The following is a 23,351-nucleotide window of genomic DNA, read 5'->3' as shown; positions in this document are numbered from 1 at the left end:
TTTGTTAGTATGGATTTATGGATTCTTGTTTTGTTCAGTGGATTATAATATGTTACTGTTATAATTTATCTTCATGCTCGAATCATCCTACACCTGCACGGTGGGGATCCCCTTTACACTGGATTCTGTGTCCTTTTGATACATCCCCATCTTTGAGCACGTCCATGCTTTCTGGCACAGGATGCTATAGGACATTTCTCCACCCCAGTCCTGGAGAGTCTTGTTTCTCCAAAGAGCCTGGGTTCCTCTTAGTAGAGAGTAGGACTTAGAAACCAGGATTCCAGGGCTCTAGCTATGCCTATTGCCCCTTATTGTCATTCTTGCTAGCCCTCTCTACACACAGAGTAAAGAAATACATATATACACGTGACACCTCCATTTCCATTCCAGCATCACAAGGCTTTTCTCGCCTTACCTTGCTTACTATATTTCTCAGTCCCTTCCAGTGGTGTGCTGGTAAATGGTTAACAAGTGTTTCTCCAGTGGATAAAACTCTAATTTGCAGCCTTTGCCAATTTCTATGGTGTAAAAGCTTGCCCTTTGCTTTTTTTCACTTTAAAATAGGAGATCGTATTAATTCTAGAGATATTCCGTGCTAATTCATAGAGATATTCCTCATTCTTTTCATAGGTGCCTATAATTCCATTTTGTGGATGTACCATAGTTTATTAAACACTCCCCTGTGTATGAGTACTTCGCTCATTTCCAAAATTTCCCAGTTACAAACAGTACTGCAGTGAATAACCTGTGTAGATGTATTTTGATTTTGCTGGAGGTGTACCTTCAGGGTACATTCGTATAAGCAGGATAGCTAGATCAAAAGATAAACATGTATGTGATTTGGTTAGATATTGTTGAGTTCCTTCTCTTAAAGTTTGAACCAATTTTTCTTCTCACCAGCAATGTATGGGTGGCTGTTCACACAGTCTTGTGAACAGAATGTGTTATCACACTTGTTAATTTTGCCGTTCTCGTGGGTGAGAAATGGTATTTCAGTTAAGTTTTCATCTGCATTTCTCTTTTCTATGGGTGAGCTTGTTTATTTTTCCACATGTTTAAGGAACACATATACACAAAGTAAGTCATCTGTTCATATTTCCTGCCCATTTTGGGGGTTCTTCTCCATTAGTTTTTTTTTTCCATTTATCTTTATTAGTTGGAGGCTAATTACTTTACAATATTGTAGTGGTTTTTGTCATACATTGACATGAATCAGCCATGGATTTACATGTGTTCCCCATCCCGATCCCCCCTCCCGCCTCCCTCCCCATCCCATCCCTCTGGGTCTTCCCAGTGCACCAGCCCTGAGCACTTGTCTCATGCATCCAACCTAGGCTGGTGATCTCCATTAGTTTTAAAGAATTATTTATATATTCGATATATTAGTCCTTTAGCTATTGCATTTTATATTCTTTAACTTTTTTCAATTATCTTTATGTTGCTAATTATCACTTTTGCTATGAAAAATTTTTTATTTTTAGATGATAATCTTTTTTTTTTTTGCTACTTAGTTCCCTGATCAGGAATCAAACCCATGCTCCCTGCATTGGAAGCATGAAGTTCTAACCACTGGACTGCCAGTGGTCAAACTTATGAAACTTATTGAAGTTGGATTTTAAGTGATGATTAGGAAACCTTTATGAATGTTTATTTCTAGTACTTGTATACTTTCATGTTTTTCCATTTAGATCTCTAATCTATTTTGAAATTCCTGTGTATGGGGTTTGGATCTACTTTTATAGTTTTCTAAGTAGCTAACATTTGTCCCAGAACCCACTTATGAAAAATTCCATTTTTGCCCCAGTGATGTGAGAAGCTACCTTTAGCATATATTAAATTTCCCTGTGTACTTGGGTCTATTTCTGGACTTTATTTTCCAGTCCACTGGTTTGTTGACTATTTATGCACCAGTACTGCACTGCTTTAATTATGAAGGATTTATGATATGTTTAAATGTCTGGTAGGGCTGGCTTCCCTCATAACTTTTGTCAGCTTTTTCCTTGTTAGTTTTTCATTTTTGTGTTTTCCATATAAACTATGTTTACTACATAAAAGATAACTTGTTGGTATTTTTATTAGGATAGCATAATTTTTTGTTTGTTTATTTTTTCTTTTTGTTTTTTGGCTGCATGGCACTGCTTTCATGATCTTAGTTCTTGGACTAAGAATCAAACCTGGCCCTGGCTGTGAAAGTGCAAAGTCCTAACCACTGGATCACCAGGAAATTCCCCAGCATTATGTTTTAAAATTAACTAAGAACTGATATGTTAATGACAAGGAAAATCTTTGTATTATATTATCTGCAAGTAAAGATGGTTTTATTTCTTTTCTGTCTCTTATGTTTCTAATTGATTTATCTTCTCAAATTGCATTGGTTAATACCAGCAGTATAAAGTAGTGGAAATAGGAACATGAATATACATACATATGTTAATGTGTATATAGATATATAAATTCCCATTTTCTTAACTTGCTTTTACAATCAAAGATGGGTGTTGAATACTGTCAAAAGCCTTTTTTGGCCTTGAATTACTTTTTTATGGATGCTGTAACAAACCACCACAAACTTGGTGGCTTAGAACAACAGAAATGTATTCTCTTACAGTTCTGGAGGTCAAAACGCTAAACTCAGTATCATTGACATGAAAAGATGCTCAACATGGCTACTCATCATGTAGGCCATCTGCATTTCCTCTTTTGAAAAATGTCTATTCAGTTCTTCTACCCACTTTTTATTCTTTTTCTTTTATGTTGAGTTATATCGTTTACATAGATTGGATATTGACCCTTTATTGGTCATATCATTTACAAATATTTTCTCCCATTCAATAAGTTGCCTTTTTGTTTTGTTGATGGTTTCCTTTGCTGTGGAAAAGCTTTTTAAGTTTAAATAGGTCCTATTTGTTTATTTTTGTTTTTATTTCCTTTTCTTTAGAAAACAGATCCTAAAAGATATTGCTAAGATAATGTCAAACAGTGTTATGCTTCTGTTTTCCTCTAGGAGTTTTATAATTTCCAGTCTTATATTTAGGTCTTCAATCCATCTTGAGTTTATTTTTGTATCTGGTGTTAGAGAATGTCCTAATTTTGTTTTTCTACATGTAGCTATCCAGATGATTTTTCTTTTTATTTATTAAAATGATTTTTTAGATTAATGAATTTCCTTGTATTCAATAACTTTCCCTTCTTAGAATAAATCCCACTTAGTCATGGTACAATTTCTTCTTAATGTGGTATGGATTATTTTTGCTAATATTTTATTTAGTACTTGATTAATATTCATAAGTGATATTAGTAACTTCATTTTTTATACTCTATTGGGTTTATATATTGTTTTATACTTGTTTTATAAAGTGAATTAATACATTGTCTTTCATTTCTGATCAATTTATGGATCTTAGGAATACCTTTTTTTCCCTGAAGGAAAAAAATGGTTTCATTCTCCTGTGAAAACATCAAATTCTATTGCTTTTTTCTGCTGCTTAATCACTTTCTCTGTTTCTTCTGAGGAAATTGGCCTGTCTAAGCTTTTTATCTCAAGTGGGGTCAATTTTGGTAAATTGTATTTTCAGAACAGGCTAGCCTATTAATCTTTTCTTCTAAGTTTGGAGTCATACTTAGGAAAGAAACTCTTACCTCAGATATGTTAGAAACTCTTACCTCAAATGTGTTTAAAACTCTTACCTTAATATGATTAAAATATACACATTCTGTATTTTCTTTTTACGTGTTTGTGATTTCCATGTTTAGATCTTTAACTTATCAGATATTTATTTTAGAGTGCTATGTTAGAAAGGGCTCTATATTTAGTTTTTGGCAGAATGAACAGTCAGTGTTACGATAATATTTATTGAACAAGGCATTGTTTTCTTTCTGGTTGTAAATGCTTCCTTTATCATATAGTAAATCCTCAGAGGTACATAAAGCCATTCTTGGACTACTGTTTGTATTTTATGTATCTGATCATTAATTCTCAATATAAATAACATAGAACTTTAAAAAATTTTGGATACTTTATAGTGTTTTTTATATGGTAGGTTAAGTCTTCACTTATCTTTTCAACCAAAAGGGTCTGTTTTCATTCACTTACTCTTTTTATTTTTATTTTAGAATGAACTTAAATTTAAAAAGAAATTCCACTAAAATTTTGATTGAAATCATTTTAACTTTATAGGTTTACATGGGGAGATTTGAATCTTTCCGATATTGGACTTACCCATTTTGGACTAGGATATAGTTCTTGTTCTAAAATCTTTGTATTTTTTTAAGTAATGTTTTATAGTTTTCCTTCAAAAAGCCTTATTCCTAGATATTTTATAGGTTTTATTGACATTCTGAATAAGATTTTGTATTTTAAACCACATTTTTAAATGATTATTATTATATAAAAAAACTGTTGATTTTTTTTTTAATTTTTTATTAGTTGGAGGCTAATTACTTCACAAAAAACTGTTGATTTTTTAAAAAATATTTAATTCAGTTCCTAGCTTTTCATTTGATAATCTCTTGTTTTCAAAGTAAGTAATTATATAATCAAAAAATAATGACAATTTCTGATATTTTTGCCTCTGTCTGGAGTGAGGAAGTGGGGAAGGTATTACCCTGGAAGTGAAGGGCATTTCCAGGACTTGAGAACCGTGCCGAACCTCTTTTTCTTTCATGTTTACTCTGCAAGCTTTGACGGTGCCTAGGGACAGTGGCCTGTTGCTGTTCTGGTCATCGTGTCCTTGCAAGGAGCCTGCTGCAGGGTGGAGTTCTCGCCAGCTGTGGTTTTGGCACAAAAGTCAGAATTAACTGCTCTGGGGCAGGGCACTGGCTGAGTTCCTGGTGTCCAACAGACACCCTCCCCGTATCTCCATGGCTGCTCCAGTTTCAACCCCTGCTGATTTGAGCTTAGGGTTTTCAATGACTCTGCTGGGAAAGGTTGTGGACTGTCTTGTTTTGTGGAGGTTGGAATACTGACTTCTGACTTCTATCCTCTGCCCATCTAGTCCTATCTGCTTTTTGTATTATAGAAATTCCTTCAACGTGCACCTTCTTCCTCAGTGGGCCCTTTCCTATTTTTCTGTTGTTGCTGTTGATGGTTTGTTATTTTAGTGGGGCCTGGGAATAGATGAGACAGAAACAAGACTTCAAATTGCCATGTTTAAGGGATGGACGTAGGGAGAAAGGGGACTTCCTGGGTGGCGCAGTGGTAAAGGATCTGCCTGCCAATGCAGAGAAGCGAGTTCAGTCCCTGGGTTGGGAAGATCCCCTGGAGTAGGAAATGGCAACCCACTCCAGTATTCATTCTTGCCTGGGAAATCCCATAGACAGAGGAGCCTGGAGAGCTACAGTCCATTGGGTCACAAAGGGTAGGACGCAACTGAGTTGCACATACATATACTTATAGGAAGAAAGACTTCAGATTATAAAATCTATGCAGTATATTCTAGAAAATGTAGAAAACATGGAAGCATGCTAAGAAAAGAATTGCTTTTAACCTTTGGGTACCCATCCTTCTAGTCATTTTTTCCCCTTACTTAGAGTTTTTGCATTGTACGCTTTCTCAGGTTTTGCTTTCACTGAAAATATTTTCAGTTGAGTGAACTTGCCTTTGTAATTGACCTGATGACTTGGCAGGAGGAATGTTTAGACGTGTGAAAACATCATGTGGACCCAGGCTAGACAGAGCTGGGACTGTCTAATTGAGGGTTACAGAGGGCCAGGGAGGCATGCTGTAGACTTATAGAACAAGGCAGGTGTGGAAACTGGGGTGGAGTTTCATTCTTGGCTTCACAATCCATTATTACTGCTTAAGAGAAGGCTCAAGGGCATAACCAGTGTAGTGGCTTTTGATTTTAGGTTTAGGAAAATGTGGCTGAAAATGGCAGTTTCCATATCCTTTGCTGAGGTATCCCTGACACTTTTCCAGTTGCTTTCTCAGATGACGACACACTTATTTTTGAATAGCTAACAGCTACATTTATTTCACTGTTGTCTGCTTTCAATGGAAAAAAATCATGTTGTTCAAACACATATGCTTTTTTGTTTATGTGTCCACTAAAAATCTGGATGTGCCTCCCTCAATTCCTTTAGTTTATGAAGCATTTGACAAACTCAGAGTTCATGATCTCATTTGGTTCTTCCAACATCCCCATTTTATAGTCTAGTAAGGAGGGATTGAGCTATTAGCTCCAAGTCACATATCTTGTTTGTGGTAGAACTGGGGCTCAAACCCAAGTGTGGTGTTAAAGCCTGCGAGTGTCTCATTTAAAACTGTAGAGAAGTAGGCCAACTGGCAAAAAGTTAGATTTGGTTCTTATCCTCAAACAAAAGAAGCTGTGTGGTTGAGTGGTTTCAGAATACAGAGCCATTTTATTTTATCCTGTAAAATGAAGATAATTAATTATACTTACATCAGTAGGATTGTTATAAGAATTAAGCAAGATGTCCCATGCTAAATACTTCGTGTGCTGTTTGGAACACAGCAAGCATTTGATGTATATTAGCCCAAGTTATTAATATTAATGAACAATAATTAATCTATATTTGCAGATAAGGTGAGTTTGAGCCATTTAGCTTTACCTCTTCTGATAAAAGAGATAGAAAAGAAAGACCAAGGTTGAGAGCAGAGAGAGGTAAAATGAAGTCTTTGGTCTTTTCCTGTCTTCTGTTACCGTATAGTTTTTAATAAATAATGAAGATTTGGATAATACTGTTAGTTGAGAGTTAAAATCTTTCACTGTGGTTGGAGGGAGTGATAAGGAGAACTTCTCTTCCTTGTTTCTTATTTTTCCCAGCTGTAAACATGGAAATAGCTCCTGGTTCACTGTTCATATACAGTATGTTGCGGTCTGTTCATGCAAAGTACAGCACATTAACACGTCCCAAGGCCAGTCTTCAAACAAATGCAGCCTTTGTGTGTAATGCAAAGTTAGTGCCTTCTCCCCATTCTAGGGGGGGCTCTCTGGGCTTCCAATGGGCATTATGCCAATTTGCACTTTTTACTGAAAATTGGAGGTTATAAAAAGAAATGCAAACCATAAGAGTCTTCTCTGGCCTCTTCTCCTTTGCATTTATTGATAAAAACAATCATTCTTTTCCACCCCATTCTGCTGTATTCTCTAGTTTCATGTGCAAGTATCCTGCTTTCCTTGAGGCAGGAGCCATGATTGTTCTTCCGTCTTTTGTAATTTCTATGGTGGCAGTTCTCAAGCAGCATTATAGTCCTTGGAGTGTTACTGAGGCCAAGCTCTCTCTGCTTGCTGCACAACAGGCCAGTGAATCTGAGAGACAAGGTGTTAAGGCAAGGAACACAACTTTATTCAGAAAGCCATCACACAGAGTAGATGGTAGACTAATGTCTCAAAATAACCATCTTTTGGGGTCTGGAAGCCAGGCTCTTTTATAGAACCAGAGAGAAAAGCGGTGAGGAACCAAAGTCCAAAGGTAGAAAAGAGAGGTTGAGGCAATGAGAAAGTAAAAAGGGCCATCCATCTTGTAAAACATGTCTGTGAATGGCCAACATCAGGGAAGGGTTGTGTTAATCTCTTCTTTTTTGCAGCCGTTCACAGGTGGGCAGGGTCAGATTATCTCTCTCTGAGCTGAACAAAGGCACTTTAATAGTCAGGCAGAGGGGCAGCATCTTCTGAGGCATGCCATTGTGTATGATTATAATAACAACAGCAATGAAAAGCAAGTCAAATAAACAGTTCCAACATGGAGTCACAATTGGTTCTTCTCTGCAACAGGAGGAGTATAAAGAGTGGAGATTTCCCCACCCCAGATCAGAATCAGCAGGTCTTGGGTAAGACCTGGGGGTCTGCCTGTTTACCATGCTGCCTGGGTGATTCTGGCATAGGTGGTCCTTGGAGCCCATATCTAGGAAACTAAAACTATGTAGCAGATGTCTTGATAAGATGGATGTGAGAAGCACCACAGAACTGAATGTGCGGATGCTGTGTGTGTGGTAGCACATGTCATTCTGATGGTGGTTTGGAGGCTGCAGGTATCCTTTGCTTCCCCTCTGCCTTGTCTTTCTGCCTAGCATCCACATGGTGGAAAAAGATCACTGGAAACAAATTCTCAGAGGTCCCTGCAGAATGAGCCTTAGGATTGGGCACAGAGGAGGAGCACACATACCTGGATTCATTGAGACCAGACCTGAGTGTTAGGAGTGGATTTGAGGAGCTGGCGCCAGTGGAGTTACCCTCCATCAGGCAGCCCATGGAGATTTCCTTCTCCTCTGAACCCACACCCCACCTGGACTGGACTGCCCACTGGTGCCACAGCAAGACTGTTTTTTTATTATTCCTCAGCTCACACATCTCCTGAATATGGCACACTTGTACTGGCAAATTTTTTGTCTTATAGAAATTGAAGTGGTTTTATGATTAAAGTACTAATCCATTGATTAAAACTTAAATACTTTCCATTATGGCTGGCATTTGTAATTATCTTTTATTTTTTGTCTGGCTGTTAATTGCGAAAGCTGATAAACATCTTTCATTGTTGTGATTATGTAACTAGTTTCGTTTTAACATTGTAGGAAGGGGAACCCCTTCCAAGGCTTGAGAGTGGGCTCTTGTCTAACACTCAGAAATGAATTGTCTTAGGAGACACACCCGCTGACAAAGCCAGAGACTTTACTGGGAAGGGGTGCCCAGGTGGAGAGCAGGAGTATTAGGGAACCCGGGAGAATTGCTCTGCCACGTGGCTCACAGTCTTGGGTTTTGTGGGGATGGGATTAGTTTCCAGGTTGTCTGTGATCAATCATTCTAACTCAGGGTTCTTCCTGGTGGTGCACACATTGCTCAGCCAAGATGGATGCCAGCAAGAAGGATTCTGGGAGGTGGCAGGACATGTGGTGTCTCCTTTTGACCTTTCCTGAACTCTTCCTGTTAGTGGTGGCTTATTACTTCCGTGTCCTTACCAGGACTTTCCGCTGTTAAATAACTCACGCAAATGATTACTATGGTGTCTGGCCAGGGTGGGTGGTTTCAGTCAACATTAATACCATTGTATCATGATTGGTCAACAGAAAATAATAGAATTCTGTATCACTAAAACTACCATTTAACAGAAAAACCTGTAACCACTTTTTAAAATCCAGATGCACATTAAAATTATCTTGGAATATTTTGAAAAATATATATGCCCAGGTATTGTTTTTTTCTCCAAACTGGATGTGATTTTAATGAGCAGCCACATTTAAAAACAACTGGAAAAATATTGGACTATATGATGATCTTTTACCTTTATCTAGCTTGTTTCATTTTTTCTATTTCATATTCAGTGCTCCCATTTCATCTGGGTTTCCCTCGTAGCTCAGTCAGTAAAGAATCTGCCTGCAGTGCAGGAGACCCAGGTTTGATTCCTGGATTGGGAAGATCCCCTGGAGAAGGAAATGGCAACCCACTCCAGCATTCTTGCCTGGAGAATCCCATAGACAGAGGAGCCTGGTGGACTACAGTCCATGGAGTTGCAAGAGTCGGACACGACTTAGCTACTAAGTCATCATTATCACCATTTCATTTAGCTTATGTTTTCCAATTTTTCTGTTTTCGTTGTTCTCTCTCAAACTTTTATCAAGCGTAGTAGAAAAGCTTTTGTATACATATGTGTGCTCGTGCTCAGTCATGTCTGACTCTGTCTCCATGAACTCTAGTCCACCAGGCTTCTCTGTCCATGGGATTTTCCAGGCAAGAATACTACAGTGGGTTGCCATTTCCTTCTCCAGGGGATCTTTTCGACCCTGGCATTGAACTTGCATCTCTTGCACCTCCAGTGTTAGCAGGTGGATTCTTTACAACTGAACTACCTGGGAATCTTACACACACACACACACACACACACACACACACACACGCTATGAAAGTCGCTCAGTCATGTCCAATTCTTTATGACCCCCCTGGACTACAGCCCGCCAGGCTCCTCTGTCCATGGAATTCTCTAGGCAAGAATACTGGAGTGGGGTGCATTTTCTTCTCCGGGGGATCTTCTGAACCCAGGGATCAAATCCTAGTCTCCTGCATTGTAGGCAGATTCTTTGCCATCTGAGTCACCAAAGAAACCCATATATATTATATAATATATATACATACATGTGTAGTAAGTATAATATGTATATATATTTAGAAAATGTGAATTTTTGCTTAGCTAAAAAACGTATGACATTTTGGTTCCACTTATTTGACTAAGTATGAATAGAGTGCTAGATTTCTAATTTATATTCACTCAAAACTTTGATACAGTTCCATTTATTCTGGCACCTCGTATTACTGCTAAAATTCTAGGAAGCTTATTATTTTAGTGATTTTTTAAAAATTTTGAATGAAGCTTGAAACTTCTAACCAAATTCTGAAAATGTAAAGAAATATTATGTTATAAAAAAAACAGGAAATTAAAATGTTATACAGTATTATTAACTAAAGTACAAATTTTGTTCAGATTTCATGCTAGTGTCTATTGTTTGTTTTCTTACCTCATTCAAGATTCCACATTATATTTAGTTGCATTGATCAACTTTAGCTGCATGCAACAAATTCTGATAAATTCTCTTTTCATTTTTATTCTGTTACAAATATTTTCTAATTTTCCTTGTTATGGCTTCTTAGATACACCCAGCATTTAAAACTGTACATTTAATTTCCAAATACATTTAAAGTATCCTTGATATTAATTTCTCATCTAAATGCTTTCTTCTCTGCAATCACTCTCTGTGATTTTTTTTCAGTCTTTTAACCTTCTTGAGGCTTTCACTAGCTAAGTCAAAGATCCTTCTGGGTAAAGTCACATTGCACTGGAAAATATGTGGGTTATTTTCAAATATCTTTTGATACTGATTTCTAACATTCCACAGTGATAAGAGAACAGACTCTATGATCTCAGTACCTTTAGACCATAATATTTTTGCATCTTGTTTTATGTCCCTGGATATGTTCCAGTGTCTCCTGGTTTATAGCCTATGGGAACTTGGATAGAATTTGTACCCTGATGTTGTGTGAAACTTGTATAAATCTTAATTATGTGGAATTGGTTCATAGTGCTTTTCAGGTCTATTATATCCTTCTACATTTCTGTCTATTCATTGTTAATTTTTGAGAGTTTGATATTGAAATTCCAACTAAAAATCTTAGTTTATCTACTTAGAAATAATTGAAAAAAAGTAATTGTACTATATAGTGGAACTGGTGCTTCCTTGGTGGCTCAGATGGTAAAGAATCTGCCTGCAATGCAGGAGACCTGAGTTTGATCCCTGGGTCAGGAAGATCCCCTGGAGATGGGAATGGCAACCCATTCCAGTATTTTTGCCTGGAGAATTCCATGGACAGAGGAGCTTGGCGGGCTTCAGTCCACAGGGTTGCAGAATCAGACATGACTGAGCAACTCACCCACATAGTGGAACTATATGTAACTTTGTTCTGTATTTTCCAAATCTCCTGTAAATGCATTATCATGCTTTCATAACTTAAAAAATAAAAAATTTTAAAAAGTTGAATGCTATTTACCTCTATAATTTGAGCATTTTCAACCTTATATTCTGGGTCTTTGGGAGGTTGCTGGGTTCTTGAATCTGCCCCTCCTTTTTATCTCCCTGCCTCACCTGGGACTCCAAGACCAGATCCATTTTTAAGGCTTACCTTCCTCTGTTCCTTCTAGTGACTGCCTCCCTCCCATTATTCTCTGACTCCTAATCAACTTTTCTTTTCTTTTTATTTTTTTTTTAAGTTTTTGAGGTGTCATTTGCCTAAGATAAAGGGCACAGACCAACAAGTTTGAAAGCTGCACATACCGGGACAACTCACACCTCCATGGAAAGATTTTTTTAAACAATTTTTAAAATTTTAATTTTATTGATTTTAGTTATTTATTTTTGGCTGCTCTGCATCTTCATTGCAGCACGTGGGCTTTCTCCAGTTGCTGCCAGCGGGGACTCTTCTCTAGTTGTGGTGTGTGGCGTTCTCTTTGTGGTCGCTTCTCTTGTTGCAGAGCACAGGCTCTAGGGCGTGTGGGCTTTAGTCGTCGCAGTGCACAGGGTCAGCAGTTGTGTACGGGCTTAATTGCCCAGAGGCATGTGGGGTCTTCCTGGGCCAGAATCAAACTGGTGTCCCCTGCATTGGCAGGCAGATTCCCAACCACGGACCACCAGGGAAGTCTGGAAATATCTTGCTTGGATACATTGCTATCATTCCAGGAAGTTCCCTCATGTCTTTTCCAGTCCACCTTCAATTTCTCCCCTGAATTAGGCAATCCCTGTTCTTACTTCCTTTACCATAGAAGAAAGTGCTAGAATGCTTGCCTGTCCTAGAACTTCATATAAGTGGGATTATACAGTAAATACTTTTTGTATCCAACATTTTTCATTAACATAGTGTTTCTGAGATTCATCCATGTTGTTTCACTGTCAGTAGTTTTTCCTTTTCGTTGCTGAGTAGTATTCCATTGTATGAATATACCACACATTGTTTATCATCCATCCGTTGTTAGACATTGGGTTATTTCCAGTTTGGTGCTATTGTGAATAAAAGTCCTGTGAACATTCTTGTATAGGTCTTTTTGTGACATACGCTTTCCTTTCACTTGAGTAAATGCTTCAGAGTAGAACTTTGGGTCATAGAGTACTGCATGTTTAGCTTTTTGAGAAACTACCATTTTTCAAAATGACTGTACCATTTTCACACTCCCAGCAGGAATAAATGAGAGTTCTGATAGTTCAACATCCTTGCCTACATTCAATGTTGACTTTTTAATCTCAGCTGTTCTAGTGGGCATGAAGTAGATATCCTTGTGACTTTAATTTGAATTTCCCTGTCATGTTAAGCAACTTTTCATGAACTTTTTGGTCAAAGGATTATCTTTTATGAAGAGTTTATAAAGTTTAAGTATTATGCCCAGTTTTTACTGGATTGCTTATATCTTTATTATTAATTTGTTGAAGTTATTTATATACACTGGTTACAAGTCCTTTGACAGACATATGTACTGTGATTATCTTCTTCCAGCATGCAGCTTGCCATTTACTTTTCTTAATAATCTCCTTTATGAACAGAGGCTTTTAATGTTGATTGAGTCCAACTTTTCAGTTTTTTTCTTTACCAGTATGTATTTTTGTCCTCTCTAGGAAATCTTTTCCTGCCCCAAGGCTTGAAAGGTATTTGCCTGTATCTATAAACCAAAGGTTTTTATTTTGGTTTTGCATCTGAGTCTGTGACCCATCTCATACTAGTGGTGTGTGCATTAGTAAGATGTAATGTTACTAAACCTTTTAAGCATTCATTTCTGAATACTTTATATCTTTCAGTTCAGTTCAGTTCAGTTGCTCAGTCGTGTCCAACTCTTTGCGACCCCATGAATCTCAGCATGCCAGGCCTCCCTGTCCATCACCAACTCCCAGAGTTTACTCATGTCCATCAAGTCGGTGATGCCATCCAGCCATCTCATCCTCTGTTGTCCCCTTCTCCTCCTGCCCCCAATCCCTCCCAGCATCAGGGTCCTTTCCAGTGAGTCAACTCTTTGCATGAGGTGGCCAAAGTATTGGAGTTTCAGCTTCAGCATCAGTCCTTCCAACGAACACCCAGGACTGATCTCCTTTAGGATGGACTGGTTGGATCTCCTTGCAGTCCAAGGGACTCTCAAGAGTCTTCTCCAACCCCACAGTTCAAAAGCATCAATTCTTCAGTGCTCAGCTTTCTTCACAGTCCAACTCTCACATCCATACATGACCACTGGAAAAACCGTAGCCTTGACTAGACATACATTTGTTGGCAAAGTAATGTCTCTGCTTTTTAATATGCTATCTAGGTTGGTCATAACTTTCTTCCAAGGAGTAAGCGTTTTTTAATTTCATGGCTGCAATCACCATCTGCAGTGATTTTGGAGCCCAAAAAAATAAAGTCTGACACTGTTTCCACTGTTTCTCCATCTATTTCCCATGAAGTGATGGGACCAGATGCTATGATCTTAGTTTTCTGAATGTTGAGCTTTAAGCCAACTTTTTCACTCTCCTCTTTCACTTTCATTAAGAGGCTCTTTAGTTCCTCTTCACTTTCTGTCATAAAGGTAGTGTTATCTGCATATCTGAGGTTACTGATATTTCTCCCAGCAATCTTGATTCCAGATTGTGCTTCTTCTAGCCCAGCGTTTCTCATGATATACTCTGCATATAAGTTAAATAAGCAGGGTGACAATATACAGCCTTGACATATTCCTTTTATCTTTAATGCCATGTAAATCATGTTTAATTTTTTTACTGCTGGTATATGGAAATGTAATTGACTTCTGTGTATTGATCTTGTGCCCTGCAATATTGTTAAATGTATTAGCTCTAGTAATTTTGATTGGTAAATTTCTTAAGATTTTCTGAGTACACAATCATGTTGTCTGAAAATATAGGCAGTTTTACTATTTCCTTTCCAACAAGTACGTTCTTTTTTTTTTCTTGCCTTATTTCCTCTCTATTAGAAGGAAAGTATTCATTCTTTCGCCATTAAGTTGTTAGCTAGGTTTCTGTAGATGCCCTTTGTCACAGTAGGACATTGATAATTTGTGTTCTTTTCTTTCTGTTTCTCTTATTTTTTGATCAACCCAGCTATAGGTTTTCTGATTTTATTAAACTTTTCAAGGGACTAACTTTTGGTTTCACTAATTTGCTCTATTGTTTGCCCCTTTCTGTTTCATTGTGTTCTATTATTTTTATTTTCTTCCTTCTACTTACTGCAAATTTAAATTTGTTTTTCTTTTTGTGGTTCCATAAAGTAAAAGTTTAGATCATTAATTTTAAAACTTTTTTTTCCTTTTCTAATATTAATATTTGGAGCTACAAATTTCCCTATAAGCACTGTTTTTCTGCCTCTCATAAACTTTGATGTGTTGTTTTCTTCACCATCAGCTGGTTTGAAATATCTTTTCATTTCTCATGTGAATCCCAGTCACTTTAAATGACTCAATTTAAATCTTATATCTTCTCCTTTCTGATGACCCTAATGTATTTTCTCTTTTCCACCTCATTTCTTATATATTTTCTCTGGTGGGGGTGATTTAATCGCTAATTTGTGTCCGCTTCTTGTGACACTATGCACTGTAGCCCATCAGGCTCCTGTGTCCATGGAATTTTCCAGGCAGGAATACTGGCTTGCCAGTTCCTTCTCCAGTATATTTTCTCTGTGTATTCTTATATTCTGTCTTAGTCTCTAATTTTTTTATGCATGCACCTTTGTTTTATGTGTGTGTCTTTTACTGACTCCCAAGTGAACACTAAGGGACTCCGTCGTTGTAACCTTTTTAAGTACCTTGTCTGTAGTTGGTTTACAGTTAACAGACATTTCTTAAGCCATTGATGTAGGGTCTCTTGTGGGTGATGAAGTTTGGGTATAATCTAGATATACTTAAAGTTGACTAATTTTTAAAAAATATCAATGAATGACGCAAAATAGTATGTAGTAAGGGCTAAGAAGCAGAATCATTAAATACACTAGGTACTCAGAAGAGGGAAGGGAAACTGTAGGTTAAATAGTCTGAGGAGGACCTCAGAGAGGACTTGGGATTTGAATTGGCCCTGAAGTGAGGTGGGATTTAAGTGAAGAGGAGGAGATGCCATTCCAATGGTAGGAAAGTCGTGTGCAGTGGCCCTGGGGTATAAACGGACACTGCCCATTTGGAGGATGCGGAGAGAGCAGCATGGGAAGAGCTAAGGGAGAGAAGTCAGGATGCTGGCAAGCAGGGTATGGGGTTACGGGGTCGGCACATTCGTTCCTGACAGCAAACCTGCTGTGTTATCTTGGTGCTCATTGCTGCTTATGCAACTACATCTCTTCTTTCCTCCTTGGCCTTCTTATTCTGCACCTGCCAGTCAGGGCTTCTCAGCAGGCTTCCTCAGCTTTCTGAGGAGCATGGGAAGGAGTTTCCAGGCCATCCCTCCTGCCACGTTGCGCTTGGGCTTGTACACTCTTTGTTTTCTCTTGGAGATTTTCTTTCTTGGGAGCCTCTGGAGTCCAGTCACTCCTCTGAAGCAGCTGTTCTGGTTTTTTAAGGCTGGCGGCCAGGAGTCCTGGTGATTTGGTTTGTTTCCAGGAAATTCTAGTCTAGCTCCACCCTCCCTGCCCAGCTCAAAGAGTGTCCGCACCCTTAATTGAGAAAAAGGAAACCACCTTTTCCAAATGAATATCATAAAACAGAGAACCCAAGAGTACTTCCCTGGAAGACCAAAGCACTTCTGGCTACAAATCAACATTGACATTGACCCTTTGTACCCACCCATTCATTCCCTCAGTCCCTCAGGAGCCTTTGTTTTCATTGTTCTAGTGCATCTGGCTGGGAACACAATAGGCATTTTCATCCCACCGAATTTTACTGTAGACCTTTGGTGTGCATAACATTAAGCTAGACTTTTGGGGTGTATGTGTGTGTGTGTGTGTGTGTGTCTGTGCAGGACCTGATATTCAGACGAAGCTGCAGGCACTTGGAGTGGAGTTGGGCCAGCAAGGCTACTCACAAGGAGGGGTGGCAAATAGCAGATTCAGGAGCTGGACGATTTGAGAGCCCAGAGGAAGAAGCATTAGGGCTACTCAGGGAAGGCTTCCAGAAACCCTGGGGCTGGAGGGGCTGGATTTGGACCAAGACCAAGCATGGTCTTGGAGTTGCCATTGAGCACTGCATTCCGGGGGGAGTTAGCAGTCTACCCTGCTGAGACAGAAGAGTGTGTGTGGAGCGAGGAGGGTAGAGAAATGAAGCTTTGGTGGAAGCTATTTCTTTAGGCCCCCCAAGGTCTAAATCTATGCTCAAACAACAGCCAGAACCCATAGAACTAAATGTATTTCTAACTAAGATTTATTTGTATGTCCATGTGTAAAATTTACTGTGCTTACAATAATCCATTTAAAAAAAAATGCAATGTGAGTTATAACCAGTTAAGTTTCTGAATCCATGTTGAAATCAGTCTCAGGCCTTGCTCCTGCTGGTCTCTCTGGGACCCCTGTCTGTTCAGCCAGGCCATGAGGAGTAGCAGCAAATGGAAGAGAGAAATTCTGCTTCTCCAGTGTCCTGGGCTGGGCCAGCAGGAGAGAGGAATCTTCAGGAGCCGCCCCCCACCCCCTGCCTTGGCAGAGAAGTACTTTCCAGCAGACAGAGGGTGGTGGGGCTGGACTGGGGGTGGCTAAGTTCAAAGCTCCCCAGGACACACCCAGAGACCACCTAACCAAGCTCCCTAAGGGCCTGGAGTCTCGGTCAGACCACCTATCCCATGTATTGTGGAGTAGGAACCAGGGAGCGAGCTGCATTAGGAGACACTTGAGCGGGTATTCCTTAGAGCTCCTGGTTTGTTGGTTTGGGGAGCTGAGGGGATTTTAAATTTTAAAACACGCTGCATCTTTGGGCTACTGCTTTGGGAGACTTAGGCAGCTTCCTCCAACCTCAGAGCACGTAGTGGAATAAAATGGGAATAAATGGCTTGCTCGATGGACAGGAGTTTGAGCAAGCTCCAGGAGTTGGTGATGGACAGGGAAGCCTGGCATGCTGCAGTCCACGGGGTCACAAAGAGTCAGACACAACTGAGCGACTGAACTGAACTGAGTTGAAATGGCTCACTTAAAAAAAAAAAAAATTCCTTCCCCCAAATTGGGGCCAGGCCATCCGGGGCCTGCTGGCAGCTGGTCTTCCCTTCCCGCTACAGTGGGAAGCCGGTCCCTCCTCCCTCTCCTGGGGCCTGGCTCAGTGATGCCCTCGCCGCTCAGACCAGGCTTCTTGGCCACAGGAAGAGCTGTCGGGGTCAAGCTCTGAGACAAGGGGGAGGCCAGAGTGAACGCCGTGTAACCCTCGTTACGAGGACCTGTGACGTGAGTGAGCTTCCCCCTGCAGGATGGAGCTCACTCAGCAGAAGGCTGGAGGGGGGCTCAGTTCCTGCCCCCTGCCTGGCCTGATCAGGGCACGGTGGGGACCCAGGGAGGGGCCCCGAGCCAGCCAGCTCCCTCGACCGTGTGCCTCTCAATGCTCTGTCACTTCCTTCCTGTTTTGTGACCCTATAGTTTCATAATTCTAGAAAGTCTTCCACAGCTGCATGAACTCTGAACTTCTGTTTTGTCCTTTTTGGTCACATGTGTGTTGGAAGTAAGCATCTCGAAAAGTCCCGTGGCCGGCTTCCCCGGGTCCCCCCTGCCCTGTCCTCGCTTTAGGCCTTGGGGCTGCCATCACCCGGTTCTCCGTCTCATACAATGTTGTTCTTCCCACCAGACTTCAGACATCCTCAGCACCATTGGCTATGACAGCATCATCCAGCATCTGAACAATGGCCGCAAGAACTGCAAAGAGTTTGAAGACTTTTTAAAAGAAAGGTACATGCCATTTTTTTTTCCTCTGAAGATGCAGTGGACAGAATGCTCCCACACAGACAAGGACAATTTACGGGTTGTGTTTGTTTTCAGTGGTTCACAAGGCCCGCTGCTGTACGTTACGGAACGATACCCAAGAAGTAAAGGATATCTTGGTCCTAAAGCTCTTAGGAACTCATGGGAGAGATTAAGTTTATGAATGAAATGACAAACAAAACGTAACAAAATGCTATGCTCTGTGATACCCGTGATACTGAAGGACCTCATGGGAGAGGGCGAGATTGTGGAGGACTGGCTAAAAAGGAGGGCAGCTTCATGGAGGAGGACATCTCAAAAGGTCCCTCAACTCGAGGTGGCTTGGATGAGTGGAGGATCACGGGGGGACCACAGCTGGGCCTGTGTGGTGAAGGGAGACAGAGCCTGGTTCAGAGACCGCTGAGCTGGGGGATCAGTGAGAAGGATGCAGGGGCAGGCCCCTCTGGATGGTGATGGGCTTGGAGGCCTGGGGAGATCTGGCATGGTTTAGAGGATTCCCTCCCCTCCTCTTCCTTTCTCTTCCTTTCCTTTAAGATTAAAAACATTCTACACTTAATAGCTAAGTTAGTTTTGTGGAATATCTCATTCATCTGGAATTCTCCATTTCCCAGTGATTCTGGATGAAGGAGCGGTTTAGGGGGATTTTCGGCCAAAGATCTGGGTTGTTGCCAGGACCCAAACTGATGAACCTGTTCTGTTTGTAAGGCAGTGAGTGAGAGATCTGTAACTTGAAGGTACAGATAGCAAAATGTTTTCAATCAAATCTTTTATTTTCTACTCAAGATAACATTGTTGTTTAGTCGCTAAGTCATGAACTGACTCTTTTGCAACCCCAGGGACTGTAGCCCACCAGGCTCCTCTGTCTACTGGATTTCCCAGGCAAGAATACTACAGTGGATTGCCATTTCTTTCACCAGTGGATCTTCCCAACCCAGGGATCAAACCTGTGTCTCCTGCATTGGCAGATTCTTTACCGCTGAGCCACTAGGGAAGCCCAAGAGAGCCTTGTTTAGTCGCTAACTTGTGTCCAACTCTTTTGTAACCCCATGGACTATAGCCCACCAGGCTCCTCTGTCCATGGGATTTCCCAGACAAGAATACTGGAGTGGGTTGCCATGCCTTCCTCCGGGGGAGAACATTAGGGTAACAAAACTCACACTGGTTGCCCATGCTCTGATGGCAAGGTGTCTCCCCCTTGAACTGTTTCAAAGGTCCCGGGGAGCTGAGCACTGACATGCTGTGAGTCTCTGGAGAGGTGGACAGAAAGACGTCTATCCAAGCTGGTAGAAAGTGATGACGCCAAGTCACAACTTTCCTTTCTGTTGGCAGGCACTGGAGGTGGGCTTCCTCCTTTCTTCAACAGAGCTCTGACAAAGTAGCAAACACACAAGAGATTCCCCACTGCACAGGGTACAGAGATTGCAGAACATCCCTTGCTTTTGTGTTTCTCCTCCAGTAGGGCATTTATAAATTTTCTCGTGGAAGTGAAATAGCTCTGCCTCGCATACACGAAGGAGGTGTTGGCTACTGGTCAAAGCTTCTGCTGCCCAGGCAGGTCGAGTCAAGAATCCCCTGATACAACCAGGATGGTGGTGTGTATCAGTGGTGTCTGCATTTTTTTGACTATATCCCTCAATAAGAAAAAAACATTCCCAGGTAGCTCAAATGGTAAAGAATCTGCCCATAATGCCGAAGACTTGGGTTCAATTCCTGGGTCGGGAAGATCCCCTGGAGAAAGGCATGGCAATCCACTCAAGTATTCTTACCTGGAGAATCCCACGGACAGAGGAGCCTGGTGGGCTACAGTCCATGGGGTCACAAAGAGTCGGACATGACTGAGTACCTAACACACACCTAGTAAGAAATACATTTTAACTGCCACCCAGTACACACATAAGTAAAATAGAAGTTTGATTAAACATTAGCATCCTATTATTTTGTTCAGTTCTATTTAATTAAAAACTGCTGGTCATAATCCATTGAATTGATTTATGGTTTACAAATGGGTCACGACCCATGGTTTGAAAATCACAAGTCCAAACAGAACTCAAGAACTAAGATCACACTTTTAAAATGTTTCACAGAAATATGTGGGTAAGAGGAGAAAGCATGTGCAAATTAAAATTATTACATATTTATGCTGTGTTTCTAGTATATGGTCATCTTTCTTCAGAAGTTTCATAGCAAAAGAAGCCAGCCCCGTGTCCTCCGGTCTGGGGGCAGAATCTGCTGGCCTCAGGTCAAGGTGTTAGATACGTCTGCCCTGGGTGTGGGGCTTGAGGCCCTTGAACAAGGGGGCTGCTGGCTTTGGGGCTCCTTTCCTGCTGGTATGCTTACCAGAAGGAAACTGCGCCATCAAGGGCGCGTGTTCTGTTCACAGTTAACTCAGGAGGGGACGTGCCATCCTCTTCAGCTTTGGGGGGTCCAGCCTTTATTTTTTGTTGTCATAGATGCGGGTTGTGTGTGGGGCCTGGGCCTCAGTCTGGGCCGTAGTCTGATATTGCTGAAACTCCCTCCTTGGGTCTTGAGCATTACTTTACTGAACTGCTATAAATGTCAGGTGGAACCCTGGGGTATTTGGTGTTCGTATGGACTAGAGAAAACAACACACACAGGGAAAAGATAGCAGCGGTTTGTCATGTATTATTTATTATTTTATCCTTGGATCGGGACGATCCCCTGGAGGAGGGCATGGCAACCCACTTCAGTATTCTTGCCTGGAGAACCCCATGGACGGAGGAGCCTGATGGACTACAGTCCATAGGGTTGCAAGGAGTCAGACATGACTGAAGCGACTTAGCATGCACGCACATTTATTATTTTTGTTCATGAAGTGTGAAAGTGAAAGTGTTATTTGCTCAGTCGAGTCATGAGGAGTAATTACATACATTTATAACATATCTATGATATGGGACTAAATATGCCCTATATCTAAGGTGGTGGCCTCCTGTGCCCCCAAAGTGTTGAAGCCCCACCATAAACCTCTCTGGAATTTCTGGTAGGTAGCTCTACCTGCCCAGGGGCAGCACGGGGTAGGGAGAAATACTGCACTCCCCGGGGGACTTCCCTCTTCCTCTCTCTCAGATGCAACTAGGACTGGGCCCCTCCAAGCTGTGTTTCAGCCTCCATCTTGGAAGCTAGGAAGTCTCCTTGTCCCTGGTTGTACCAGATGGACTGCAGTAAATCCGTCTACACTCATTTGCACGCGGACAGAACAGAGCCAAGTCACACACTCCTCTGGAGTGGGCAGGAGTGCTACCTTCCTTGCATCTGTATTGCCGATCCGGGGGCCGTGTCTCAGTGTAGCTTGTAGTTAGCCTGTAGCTAACCAGTCCCCAGTAAGTCCTGGATGACTTAATGTAACACAGCAAATAAGTAACAAAGCAGAGAAACAAATAATATATCAGGTAAACTGTAAATTGCCTTATCTTCTATCAGTGATGATATAGATGATGACAACCACAACCAACCTCTGAACAGCTACAAGATAACAAGTCACACATTGGGCACTTGCTGTGTGTTGCTCTCAGAGTTTTGTCTCAGGATCTTTGTTACAGTTGGGGTTTACAAATCCCTTTGAAATGCCCTCCTTTGACACAGTCAACTGCATAAGGTATTATTATTTCCATTTTCTTTGCATGAAAATGCAGCTTTTTGAAATGAGATTGGATAAGTAATTTACCATGGGAACCTAGAAAGGGACAGAATCCAGAACAGCTCCAGAGGCATCTCACGCAGACCCTGGGTTGATGACTCAGCCACCGCAGACAGAAGGGCAGGTGGTTTCCAGGAGGCTGGGCTTGTTCTCAGCACAGAGATTTCTCTCCCTCCCTTTTCTCTCTGTTTTGTATTCTCACTGACCACCCCTACTCCATCTATCCCAGCCAGAGAGATTTATTAGTGAGTGTGTTTTGGATGTCTCTGCCTCTCCATATTTACTCCATATTTCCCCACCTAGAATGTTCTTTTTCTGCAACTCCTAAGTAGATTCTCCCCATCCTTCAAAGTGCAGGTCAAATTTCCTTCTCCTCTTCTTCTTTTTTTTTTTTTTTCCTTTAAAGGAAGCATTCTACATAACACTCCAGCCTGAGGTCTTCCACTGGCTGGCAATTAAAATGAGCCTGTCTTCTCACTGGTAGCCCAAGCTTATGGACTCTCCTGCCCCTGAAACCCTCGATGGGGCCAGACATTACGTACTGAGGTCCTGATATGAGCAGGAAATGAGAAATATAAAAATGAGGATAGGGACTTCCCTGGTGATCCAGGGGTTAATAATCTGTCTTCCAATGCAGGGGATGTGGGTTCTTCTATCCCTGGCCAAGGAATTAAGATCACACATGCTGTGGGCAACTAAAGCCATGTACCACAACTCCTGAGCCTGCATGCCCTAGATAGACTCTGTGCTCGGCAGCAGAAGCAGCTTGCGTACCTCAGTGAGAAACCCTTGAGCCGCAACAAGAGAAGCTTGTGTGCTGTAACTACAGCAACCCCAGGGCTGCTACAAAGAGCCCATGGGCCTCAGTGGAGACCCAGCGCAGCAACAATTTTTTAACAATGAGGATAACCATACTGCAGAGGGTGGCTAAGGCGACTCAATGAGATTATATCCTCAATATATATCCTCAAAACTCAATAAATGAGTTGCCATTTATTGAAGGCGTATTAGTTATAATGGACAGAGGAGCCTGGTGGGCTACAGTCCATGGGGTCACAAAGAGTCAGCCACAACTGAGTGACTATGCAACAACAACTATTAGTTATAAGCTACAATGTTATTTAAACATATTATCTCATTTAATTCTCAAAATAACCCTGTATAGCAAGTTTTATCATCATTATTTTACAAGTGAAGAAACAGAGATTCAGAGAGGTTATGTAACTTGCCTAAAATCAGACAGGTAATAAAGGGTTAGATCTGATTTCAAACCTAGGAAAGTTGGACCCTGGAATCTGTGCTGTCAACTGCTTTAGCATGCTGCGTATAGTACCTGGTGCAGGGTAAGTGGTGGG

General features: G+C 41.0%; 1 protein-coding gene across 1 annotated transcript in view; it reads left to right on the top strand.

Annotated features, from left to right (window-relative positions):
* PSTPIP2 (proline-serine-threonine phosphatase interacting protein 2) overlaps positions 1-23,351 on the top strand; it is an 80,518-nt gene that overhangs the window by 22,667 nt on the left and 34,500 nt on the right. Inside the window, exon 2 of the mRNA XM_043444116.1 lies at positions 18,208-18,308. Within this exon, the coding sequence (XP_043300051.1) occupies positions 18,208-18,308 (101 nt within the window). The remainder of the gene's footprint in view (positions 1-18,207; positions 18,309-23,351) is intronic.

This window comes from Cervus canadensis, chromosome 23 (genome assembly GCF_019320065.1).
Source record: "Cervus canadensis isolate Bull #8, Minnesota chromosome 23, ASM1932006v1, whole genome shotgun sequence".
NCBI lineage: Eukaryota > Metazoa > Chordata > Mammalia > Artiodactyla > Cervidae > Cervus > Cervus canadensis.
The sequence above is the reverse complement of the archived record's forward strand: the minus strand, read 5'-3'. Positions and strand labels throughout refer to the sequence as shown.